The following is a 12,334-nucleotide window of genomic DNA, read 5'->3' on the forward strand; positions in this document are numbered from 1 at the left end:
TGTAATAGTTTTGCAGATGTTGCAGCCTTTGCTTTCCTGAGAATGTCTCTGGATGGTTGGGAGTTATAACGACATTGTCCATTTGACTGCATACACATCTTGTGTGTTATAATACAGCTCAAAACTGAGGTACTCAAGTTTGGTCTAAACTTGCTTTTGTTTTTAGTCACTAAACTAAATATCCTTTCACTGTCAGCATTAGAATGGAAGATTGTAAAAATTCCATTCATAACCCTACACAGAATGTCATACTTATGGTTGCCATTTCCATCCTTAACTGTAGACAGCTGAACCCAAAACTTGTCAACATTCAACTGAAGAACAGTTTCTGAGAAAGTATCAATTTGATAGTTCAAATATTGCCCTTCCAACTTGTCAATAGTGTCATGCTCATGTGTATTGACAAGGACAAGATACCTGTCTGTGAAAAAGCGTAGAGAAGAGTAATCTTTGCTGACTTTCAGTTTTGGATCAGCAACCTCTGCGTGAATCAGAAGTTCATCATTTAGAGGGAAATGTTTCATCATGTAATTTGAAGCTGCAATATAGTATTTCTTGACACTGGTGTAGAAACTGATCAGATCCAGATCTTTTTCATATTTAACAATGTATTCCTTGACAGCATTTCCAATAGAAGCTGCCTCATCATATTTGTGTAAGGATTCACTGTTGTAGTCAAGTTCAGTGATGTTGCCTTCAAGATATTCTGGCTTGATGTATCTGACAAGTATATTTTTAACTTGTGTAATCAGAGTTCTATGCATAATGTGTATGCAAGGTTATTCTCTTTGCAATATCAAATTGGCTTGCTCAAATAGAGGAATTGCAGACTGAAGAAAAAGACAAAATAACAAGTTCACTTTGTTGTCCAAGAAAACTGTTAACTTAACTAACTTGCTCTGCACACAACTTTTCTTGGTTACTTCCTTGCTAGTTTTTGTTTTCTTCTTTTTTCATTGATTGTCTCTTCTTTAGTTCAAACATATATTGAGTTATATCAAATGTTTCTTTATCTGTCTTTGTAAACTGTTGTCTTGTGTCCCTGTGCGGCTGAGAGAATATCCCGACTGTTAAAGTCTTGCTGCCTGACTGAGTTGCACGTTTAGATCCTTTTGAATCTAGTTTTTCCTTTTCACAGTGAAAATACTTCTTCAATAGCTTCCACATGTCCAATATTCTGTTGAGGCAAAAACCTAAGTGATAGCCATCTTGTGTTAACAACATTGTAGAATTTTTCTTGTTTCTTTGTCATACAATCCTTGAAACTCTTTGAAATGTTGTTTTCTGCTAGTACTTTTGTCCAGAAAATAGAGATATCTATCAATATATCAGAAACTGGACACGGCAGTTCTCTGGAAGCTTTCTGGGCAGCAATATTCATGAGGTGACAGGCACAGCCCATGAAGTAAATGCTAGGCTGTCATCTTGAGATGTGTCCCCTCACATCTTTACCTTTATCAGACATAACTGAGGCATTGTCTGAAGAAAAACTAAGACAGTTTTCCCATGGAATTTTCCTCTTTGTCAGTTCATGATCCAAAAGCTAGAAAATATTCTCTCCCATTGAAGCTTTTTTCCATTTCACCATTGTCAAAAGAGAACAAACAATTTTTCCAAGCAAAGGGTCAAGATATTATACAATCACTGGATACAGTTTTGAGTCATCCATGTCTGTGGATCTATCTGTGGCTAAACTTTAAACACTGTTAGTAAATATGCTTGAAATCATTTTATCACCTTCATAACCCAACATTTGTACAATGGCTGTAGTTTTGGTTCTAGCACAGCCATATTTTTTTGCTATATCAGAGTTTGGGAACATTTTTCTCAATAGATGTCCTGCATGATCGGCTACAGCTAGGGGTAAATTATGAGCAATGACGAATTGCATGAACATCACTTCTACATTTATGGTTTCATATTCTGAATTCTTACTCATAATATCATTATCTGCATCATTTTTGTCTTCATCTCAGCCTTTTGTTGGTGAGATGCCGATTTTGTATGTCTGGAACAATCGTTTATCCTGCCATGCGCCACCCGAAAAATCGATGTGACAAACTGTACAAAACGCACGACTGTCACTGACTTCTGATGCAATGACCAGATATTTTGCACTATACTTTTTTCTAAATTTTTCATTCACAGTTTTAGTCCTTTTAGATTTGCCAGAAACAAGACAATCTGGTGAACGAGGCCTCTTTTTTTCATTTTGTGAACAATCACATTGGTGTTTCTATGCCACTTTAAAAACAAAAAATACCCATCTACGTGAGGGTTGATTGGCTGACAAGCATTGATGACATAACTATGGATTCCCCCACATACCCAGTATGGAGAAGCACTGCACTCAAACTATTGGTAGATGTCAAAGATACAAATATGTTTTATTATTTCAAGCACAAACATGATTATCGCAAATAGCCATTTGGACTATGTCTTTTATTTATTAACTAAATTTATTTGTATTTCACTAGAAATTTTCTTTTCACCCCTTTCAAGCCCTGGGGGAACAATTTATCACTTTATTGTGTAGGCCTATATAATATATAATAATTTGGGAGTTGCAACAAGTCGTAATATTTGTCTGTATGAGCATATAGTCGTAATGTATACACCAAAATCATAATGATTACGCTCAAATCGTAATGATTGGTATCTCTGGAAAAGTTAAGAGTCACAAAAAATATGAATAACAACAGAAAACAGAAAAATCAGAATACTTTTCCATGGTCGTGGTACCAACATTTTCTCAGTATCATTCAAAAGAACAAATCAGGCAGGGCCACTACATAATGGGGAGGACTGACAAAAAATTAAAAAATTACTTTGAGTTCTACTAAAACTAACTGAATTTGAAACACTTTATTCAAACACAAAACAATAATATGTGCATGTTATTCTGGATGATTGATAGTCATTTTGTTAAACTTAGATTAATTAGATTGGAATTACTTCAAGATTTATTCCAGGTGAACCAACTCATTAAAAGCTTGTTCTAGACCAGATAAAACTCAGTTACTTAATTAAATCAGCAATTACACACTTACCTTTGGAGGAAACGTTTGTCACAATTTCCATGGAAAAGGTGCAGCTTAACAACTATACCTTTCAGAGACAGACAAGACATTATCTTAAGGAAATGACTTAACAGCTATACCATCTATGGGCAGACAATCGTTTTTACTTTACAAAAATGACTGAAAACAGAGGTAGTTAAAAAAAAACTTAGACATTTTTTTAACTAAGCATTATGTGGAAAATATATAAATACATATAACTGAAATTTTCTGAATATTTATACATTAACATAAGATGGTAGAAAATGCATTGTATGGCTGCATATCACACTCTTTGGGTTATTTTATAGGTTGTGTAATCATGAAGAGCAATAGACTTCAAAACAATGACAGCCAAACATGTCCTCATCCACAATATCACAATAATAAGATGCTAAAGAAATCCCAATCAGTGATTGGGTTCAACAACATACTTAAATGAGTCTAAGCAGTTCCAGTGGCTTTTGTACTTTTGTTCTGCTTTAGTATGAGCTTTATATTCATAGGTATAAAGCCCAGTATATACACATGTTACAGAAATAAAATTTCAAAAATCTTCTAGGATGTTAAACATCTTCAAAAAATTTCTTACCATATGAGGCCATTATTTTGTGAAAAATGGGTGATTTTGCATCATGATCTAATAACAAATTACTAATTACAGAAAATATTCACATTCTATACTCTAGGTAACAAAGTTACTGCAACACACTTAGTATATAATGGGCTTCAGACATCGACCAGTTTCAGAAAGATGCACAAGAGAAAAGTGAAACAGTGACATGACTGTTGTCTGAAGAAGCACAGGCTTAGTGAAGTGCCACTACAGGATCATTATTAAGAAATAGGAGAAGCAAACAGAGTACGACCATCTGAGAAAATTCCATCTTCAGTCAACAACATGTCACACTTAAACAATATTCCCCTCCCAAAAAATGCAAGTGTTCATATCCCCTCCACCTTCATGGTGGTATATCAGAGATTTACAGTGATGGATACCAGGTTTTAATACCTTTGGTTAACAGAGCACAGATAGCCTACTGTGTAGTATATGTTCAATTTTAATCAAACAAATATTTACATTTTGCCTTCAAGTGAATGCATTGCTATTTACAAGAAAATAGATAAATAACAAATGTGTCAACTTAAAATATCTCAGGCCCATACTGCAGAATACTTGAAAATGGTGGGGTCTAATTTCTGATAGCAAAAGCCAACACATTGTGCAAAATACAATCACCATTAGGTGCTATAAGATTAAATCTGGAAGAAATTTTGCATGAAATATAGATTAAACACTAACATGGCTGTTCACACAAACATCCAATGAAACGTCAAGAAATTATCATTCTATTGTAACGCTACCTGGGGAGCTTGAGTTACATTAACATAAATATATATGTTTTATTATAGTACTGTACTATCTACATACAGAGTAATTATTGATTGTTAAATTATGTTACTAATTTAAATAACTCTGTATTACAATAGTATGTTAGCTATTTCAATCACTATATGTACTACTGAAGTAACATACTAACGTGTTCTATTCTGTTGGGACGCTTTTCCATAAATACATTACATATAATTTCAACGCAGTGTCATAACAATTAACAATTACGCATTAAAGCTAGAGCACTCAGGTAATTACTCAACAGGCGGAAAGCAGATGTCAACCATGAACATGAACTTACTGACAGTATTCAAGTTAGGGGATTTGGTGGAATACCCCCTCCCTCCGCGTACGTGGGTGATCTGTTATTCCAAATGTTTGTAGTAACTTGATCCACGTGACTGAATTTTCAGCAGTACTTTCTAGAAGTTGAATAGTGTAAAGTTTGTCCAATTTCGTGTGACAATTGGTTAAACTTAAAAACATTGAATATGCCACAAATGTACTATACATTAACACGCCAATTAGCGTATACAACAGATTTGAAAACTAAAGTCCATTGTGGCCAGAATAACTCCACACATTCATTACTATACGCTCTAGAAAGATATAAGCAAGCGTATATCAATTTTAGATAAGTACGCGTGTATTTCTCGAGTACATAACAAACACCTGTTTTGAACCAGTCCCTCAGGAACGAACCATCTCTCGCAAAATCACACGAGACTTATGGTTACAAGGAAGTCCTGAATGAATCAGAATATAAGAGCCATTTATTAACAAAAATAAATCTGAGTTTGAATGTGACTGAAGAATTTTTAATGAAACCAATAAATTAAAAATATGTACTCATAAACTGAATAATGAAATCGATTTAATCATAGATCATATCAATGGTGGTAATTTTTTAAATAAACAATTAAAATCAATCATCATTTAATTTTAAATTAACCACTTTCTGAAGCCCACGAATTTCAAATGGTACAAAATCTCGTTCTTAAAAAATAATGTGATTTATTCCAACTTCATGTATATATAATATGGGTATATACACAGCATGGAAATAACTTCAAACCGAAAAAAGTATTACGAATGTTTAAACACGAACCACAACAAAAAGTTTGACTAATTTAATCAACTCGTTCATAACACATTAAGACTGACGGATATGACACAGTGCAACTTTTTTCATGTTTTTAGAACATGTTTTCTTTTTTAACATATATATTAAAAATATCCGAAATTCCGATGTAAAGTCGATACGAAATTACACGTATTTTTTAAAGTTGGAACTTTGCCCTCTCGGCCTGTCATGGTCTAGCGCGTTAAGGCGTGCGCTTCGTAATCTGAGGGTGGCGGGTTCGCGCCCGAGTCGCGCCAAACATGCTCGCCCTCCCAGACGTGGGGGCCTTATAACGTTACGGTCAATCCCACTTTTCGTTGGTAAAAGAGTAGCCCAAGAGTTGGCGGTGGGTGGTGATGACTAGCTGCCTTCCCTCTAATCTTACACTGCTAAATTAGGGACGGCTAGCACAGATAGCCCTCGAGTAGCTTTGTGCGAAATTCCAAAAACAAACAAAACTTTGCCCTCTCACGTATTCGCATAGTTCAGTTTCTCCAGTTTCCTGAAGCGAAACTCTCGAAATATGCGTGAATCTCTTTTTAAAAATTAGCCAATGAAAGAAACTGGGTCGTGACTTGGTTGCTGTCGTCTTGTAAGTAAAAATAAGAAACACAGCCTTGAAGAGGCTATTTACTAAGATGATCACGTTACAGAGACCGAGATTGACCGTTCTGTACCCATTGAAAAGTATAGAATTATTTGTAAAGCAACACGCCATATTGTTTTGTTTGTTTCTAATTACGTAATAAGTTACACAATTGGTTATCTGTGCTGTGCCCACCACGAGTATCGAAATCGGTATTCAACCTTTAGACTCGTCATTGGGAGCATATTATTTTGAGCCATAATACAACGCGCACACCCACATACAGATATATAAATATATATTTTAGCTGTAGCAACCGTTCTTTAGACAGTAGAAATAAAATTTTGTTTGTAACAAACGTTAGGGAATTGTTTCTATATTTTTTCTTAACATAATTAAACATTAAAAGTGCATTAAAAATACATGGAGGTGCCAATACACAAATGAAAAACATACTATTTTCAATAATTGAATCAATATGAAATTAAATGGAGGATCCAACCTCCTCCTGCCATCCCGTATCACTGTACCAAGTTTGGTACTAAATGATCAATAAATGTGGAAACGTACAAGGAACAGATAAGAAAAGATGCATATTTGACCGCGTACTTTATTCCCGTACAAATACTTTGTTTTATATAGTAGATATATAATGTCTATGTATAAACTCTTGTTTTCTATATTACTTATGTATTTTAAATTTTAAGTTCATAGGAATTTCGGAGTATAATGAAACTTAATAACTAAATCTATAAAACTGTCCTTATCTATTCGCAACTCTTTTGATCTTAGAGTAAAAACAAATACTGTACAACGCATTCATGTTTCCTTTTCTTTACTTTGACAGTTTTAAAAGATCAAAGAAACATGGTTTAATTACGCCTTTACGCTACATTTGGTTTTATTATATGTCGAGTTTCACAAAAATATTGTTTAATCAAATTTATCTGTTAAGATAAAAACGTATTGAACAATGTTTCTATTTTTTATCGAGCAACACCCTCATATCTTTCACTCCACACACTCCCTTATTAACTCTTAAATACACCCACGCTCACACCCATAGACACGAGATCAATATATGAACATCAGCAGCGTCATACAACTGCAATGCATGTTTTCATCTACACAAATAGCGGTATGTGCCCTTGAAGCACTAAATTATCAAAAACTCGTAATGAGCTACTACTGTTAATATATTGTTCAAAATTTTAGTGAGGACACTACTGGTGCATTATAAAAACCATTAGTCATATTCCAGCATTAAAATTATTATTACGTTGTTACAAACCAAAATTTAGTGATCAAACTATATTATTACACCGTTATAAAATTCTAGAGGTCTACTGCTGTTAATAGGTGTCATAAATATTTTATGAGCATCACTATTAATACTGTTAGAAACCCGGTTTTGGTCCTATCACTGTTAAAATTCTTACTTGGTTTACCACTGTCAAACGATTGTTTAAAAATTTTAATTAGTTACATTAACTCACTGTTATAAATCATTGTTATCTGCCAGTATTAATACACTGTTGCAAACCCTAAGCGACTTCAGATTATTTTAATATGTTATTATAAAACCATCTACCACTACTAAAATATAGTTCCCTAAACAATTCTGTACTCAAACTGTATTAAAATTTTTGTTACCAAGAAACAATTAGAAAAGAAAACAAATAATTTAACATCGTATAATACAAAAACAAACAAGTTAAATAATAATAATACACGAATTTTGCCCAACACAAATTTTCATACACCTAAGAAAACAAAGGTAAAATATATTTGCAAACTTCGTAAGAAATTGCTCACAGATAGATACATTTGTTACATTAATAAATTAACGTATTACTACTGAGATTAAAATACAATTAACAAATTCGATATTATATTGCTAAAATGTATTAATTCACAAACAGGTGAATATAGGAACTATGATATAAATTTTAAGTTGGGCATTGTCTGAACCAAGAAACAAAGTTCCAAGACATAATATGTATGTATGTTTGTTTTTGATATTGTATCATATAACGATAATGCAAGGATAATATATGTATTCTGATAGCCAAGCTGAAAATCTTGGTTGCAAAGTGCTTCTCAAATACACAAGCCTTATTGTAAGAAAGAAATAATCGTATTACATGATAATGTTTCAAAACGCACCACATTCGTTCCATGCTAACACCCCTACACACAAGAATTGAAACTACATTACCAATATTACAACACGCGCTGAACTATCTTCCTGAATTTGATACAGTCTTCTATTACCGATTATCGCTCACTCAGTAACGTACTAGTAATATTGCCTAATGCCAACATTAAATAAAGGAAATACACATCGTTTTAGCCCTTCTATCTCCCCTGTAAGTTCGTTAGCCTCTTCACCCTGCTAAAAAATTATACTACGAAAATCGTCTGTCTGTTACAAGAATAAAACAACCATCGGTTCTTTATTTGGTTGTAGCTTGACATGAATATATATAGTTTCCTCTTTAATTGTTAGCTTGGCACGAGAATCCAGCCCTCGTTATTCTGTAGTAGACTTGAAGCTTGGCATGAGAGATAAGCGTATAGACACACAGTTGTGGACAAGTAAAAGACTTAACTTGTTTACAGTGGAACAACTAACCTATTTCTGCAGATTATATGTGACTAAAAGGCTACATATATAATAACAGATAAGTATAAATGTGACTTGAAAGGTACTGCTAGGGCTTGCTACTTCAATATCGCTATATAAAACTTAAAACTAAACTGAAAAGGTACTTTAGGCCTTGCTACTATAGGCAAAGTTACTCTTCAATCACTTGCTGTGCCTTCAAATAATTATTTTATTCACCCTTATAAGATCCATAGACAGAGAACTGAGCAACTGAATTGCTATGTCGCCTTTCAATTCTTATATGTTTTGGTCTTTAGAATTTTTACTCACCCTTAGTAAAGGCGTGGGTAGAAAAATGAGTAGAATTTCTATGAATGTTTTCATCAATAATTGGTCTTTTAAAAAGTTTGGATCGTTTTATATGTTTACAACAATGTACTTATAGCCTTACAAGCTTGTCTCTTATGCCAAACTACAATGGAATGGAAACTGAATTTTTATGCCAAACTACAACAAATACGGACAATTAGATTCTCATGTTGAGTTACAAACAAATGAGGAGAGCTACTTGTTTGATACTTTGTCTGTTGGGTAACTCAAAAATGAAAAATTTAAAACACAGGAGGTCATCAAACTTAGCAATAACATTTTTAGATATTTTTAAATACAGAATTGTTTTTGAATAAAAAAAATTAAAACTAGCATTTATCATGGAGTATTTTTTCTCTCCACAAAAAAAATTATTTTGGATCAAAGTTAAAGTAGAAACAATGCAGACTATTGCTTTTCAACATAAGGTTTGAATTGTTTTGTGAAAATTTATCATTATAACTAGTATTCAACATATAAAATTATTTTAGTACTTGAAGATAAAAATTATGGAACATATGTACTCCGAGCAATATGATGTAAGGTTTAACACTTCTGTTATGTATGAATAAGACTTGTTTACTGTTAAAGATCTGAATCCTATTAACAAACTTAAAAACCTTTTAATGTGCCTTTTCAAAGGCTATGTATTTTTTTAAACTAATGTGACATCACTATTTTAGTGATCAGTATCATCTCCAGAGGTTGGATAAAAAACAAATGATCTATTTTTGATACACCTCTGGAGTGAGTCTTGTTTAATTCATTTAACAGCAAACATAAAAAGCTTTAAAAATATTGTGTATGTTTACTACCAAATAAAACATATTAAGGCCATTATTCTATGACTGCTACAGTCTTTTCCCATACATTTTGCTGGATGTGGAAGAACCTATGTAATATACATCCTAAACAATGAAATTTATCCACTGAATACTATAGGAAGTGACTGCGTGCATTATTATATATATTTTAATATATATAAAAAATATTTCACCTGTACATTATAATATCTCAGAATATTAAACAAATCTCTAAATCATGATTGGTACAATACACACTGTTAACTAGAAAACAACAGTAGACCTTGCCACTTACATATTAATACATAAACAAGAACTACTTTTTTGATCAAAATTGTTTAGCTCAACAAAGATTTTATATAACTTCCTTGCTAGTACAAAGTTCAAAATTTATAATTTTTGGTTCCTTATAACACAGGAACCAGAATTGTGTGAATATAGGTTTGCAAGAGAGCATACATCTAATAAGTGAAAACCATACATATATATATCACATATAACAAATTCATTCAATAAAATTTCTTTCCACACAAAAGCACAGTGCAAGAGGTTGTGTTTACAATACACTTTTGCCTGAGTTTGAATTTCTTTATACTACTTAGTGCCATGTAACATAAATTCATTTCTGAAAGTAACTTTATTCCACCTGTTTGTTTCTAACAAGGTTTGAACTAGGTCCTGCTGTGTGATCAAAACTGTTATGTTTGAACACAAATTTTATTTAACTATCTTGTTAATAGAAAGTTCACAATTCTTTTGATACAGAAACCAGATCCTGCTGCATGATCAAAACTGTTTAGCTTTAAAAGAAATTTTGTGTAACTATCTTGCTGGTACAAAGCTCACAATCCTTAGTTTTTTTTATTCCTTATAACACAGGAACCAGATCTTTTTCTGTGGTCAAACTTTTCAGCTTCAACAACAATTTTAACTACAAAGTTCACAGTGTTTACACTTAAGAAAATTAATGATTCTTAATTTAACTGTGCCATCATTTCAAGATTGGTCTCACATGTACTGAGCTAAGAGATATTGTTATATAAAGTGTAAACTTAATTCTTTAAATATTTTGTATGTATTGTATGGTGTTCTCTCCTGTAGTTTACTGTAACTATTTACAAACAGCTGCAATAAAAACATATGATACATCTTAACATGTGACAAAACATTTTAATAGCTAAATACTGTTCCAGACACACTAATAAGCCACTGTTTCCTGTGAAGGAATTCACAACTAGAACATTTCATAATTTAAAAAAAAAAACAATTTTATGACAGATCGATATAAAGGATTTTCAGTAAACTGTTTAAACTTTATTATCTATCATATAAATACCAATTTGGTACAACTGTAACAAATATTTTACTACAGTAAGTGTTTTGAACCTGTAAAGGTTTCTTTTCTTACATTTTAAATATAAGACTAACTTTTGTACTTTTACAATCTTCAACTGCATACATCGCATCCATATAAGACATGTTCATCACACTTCTCATCATTTCACATTAAATGTAGGCTATCTTTTGGACATGTAAAACTTGTAGTATTAGCAGCAGTGTCTAACCTTCTGATAGTTCCAATTCCAATTCAGCAAGCCTATCTCGGACATCTGGTGGCAAACTCATTATGTCAATATCCTGAGCCATAGAAACTTACCACAGGAGGTCTTTCTTTTTCTTGTCTTGTTTCTAAACCCACAAGAGAAAAAGAAAATGGTACAAGTTTGATATCATACTAATGAAACTAAAAATGCCGACTTAAAACTGTATCACATAACGTGCCTTATTCCTACCTCTAACAACAAGCATCATTACAAAATACATGCACTAATCTCACAAGCTATTCTAATACAATTCTCCTCAAGTTATTGGGTTATATAATGAACACCTCATTCTTACATGCATAGCATAAATGCATCATATTTATATGAGTAATAAATTGTGATAATGTGAAACACGTAAAAAGCAATTTGCCATAATCACCACTTGAAACTATGATTTCTAGCTCATAATAAAGTCTTCCAGCTTACTAAGCTACCAGGGTTTGAATCACATCGAGAACATCACAACATATAAAAAGCAGCACTAAAGACATGGTGTGATCAGAGCAAGATTACATGAAATGCATAACCAGTACCAGCTCTAACTATAATGATTACCATTATGCAAACTAATATTATCTCAAGAACCAAAGTACGTAATGTATCAGATAAAAAAAAGTACAGAACCACTGTTATCATGTGCTAAATATTATGTCAGCACATGTTGCAAGTCTTTCTGAGCTTTCTACAGACTGTATCTTCTTTTGCCACATTTCATGAAAATTACAGAAATCAAAACAAGTTAATACAATCCATCAATTTTCTATTTTGTCAACAGAAGCCTTTTTTTTG

The 12,334-nt window shown here is 32.6% G+C and overlaps 1 protein-coding gene across 11 annotated transcripts in view; it reads right to left on the minus strand.

Moving 5' to 3' along the window:
* Positions 1-12,334, minus strand: part of LOC143225797 (disco-interacting protein 2-like) — a 119,852-nt gene that overhangs the window by 104,998 nt on the left and 2,520 nt on the right. For 6 of the 11 annotated variants that reach the window (XM_076455809.1, XM_076455808.1, XM_076455818.1 and 3 more), the window contains exon 2: positions 11,507-11,630. In XM_076455809.1, the coding sequence (XP_076311924.1) occupies positions 11,507-11,588 (82 nt within the window). In that variant the 5' untranslated portion in view covers positions 11,589-11,630. Of the gene's footprint in view, positions 1-4,753; positions 5,031-11,349; positions 11,631-11,924; positions 12,078-12,334 lie in introns of those variants that run through there. The other 5 variants (XM_076455807.1, XM_076455810.1, XM_076455814.1 and 2 more) reach the window with 5 other exon arrangements.

Source organism: Tachypleus tridentatus, chromosome 9 (genome assembly GCF_004210375.1).
Source record: "Tachypleus tridentatus isolate NWPU-2018 chromosome 9, ASM421037v1, whole genome shotgun sequence".
In the NCBI taxonomy this organism is placed as follows: domain Eukaryota; kingdom Metazoa; phylum Arthropoda; class Merostomata; order Xiphosura; family Limulidae; genus Tachypleus; species Tachypleus tridentatus.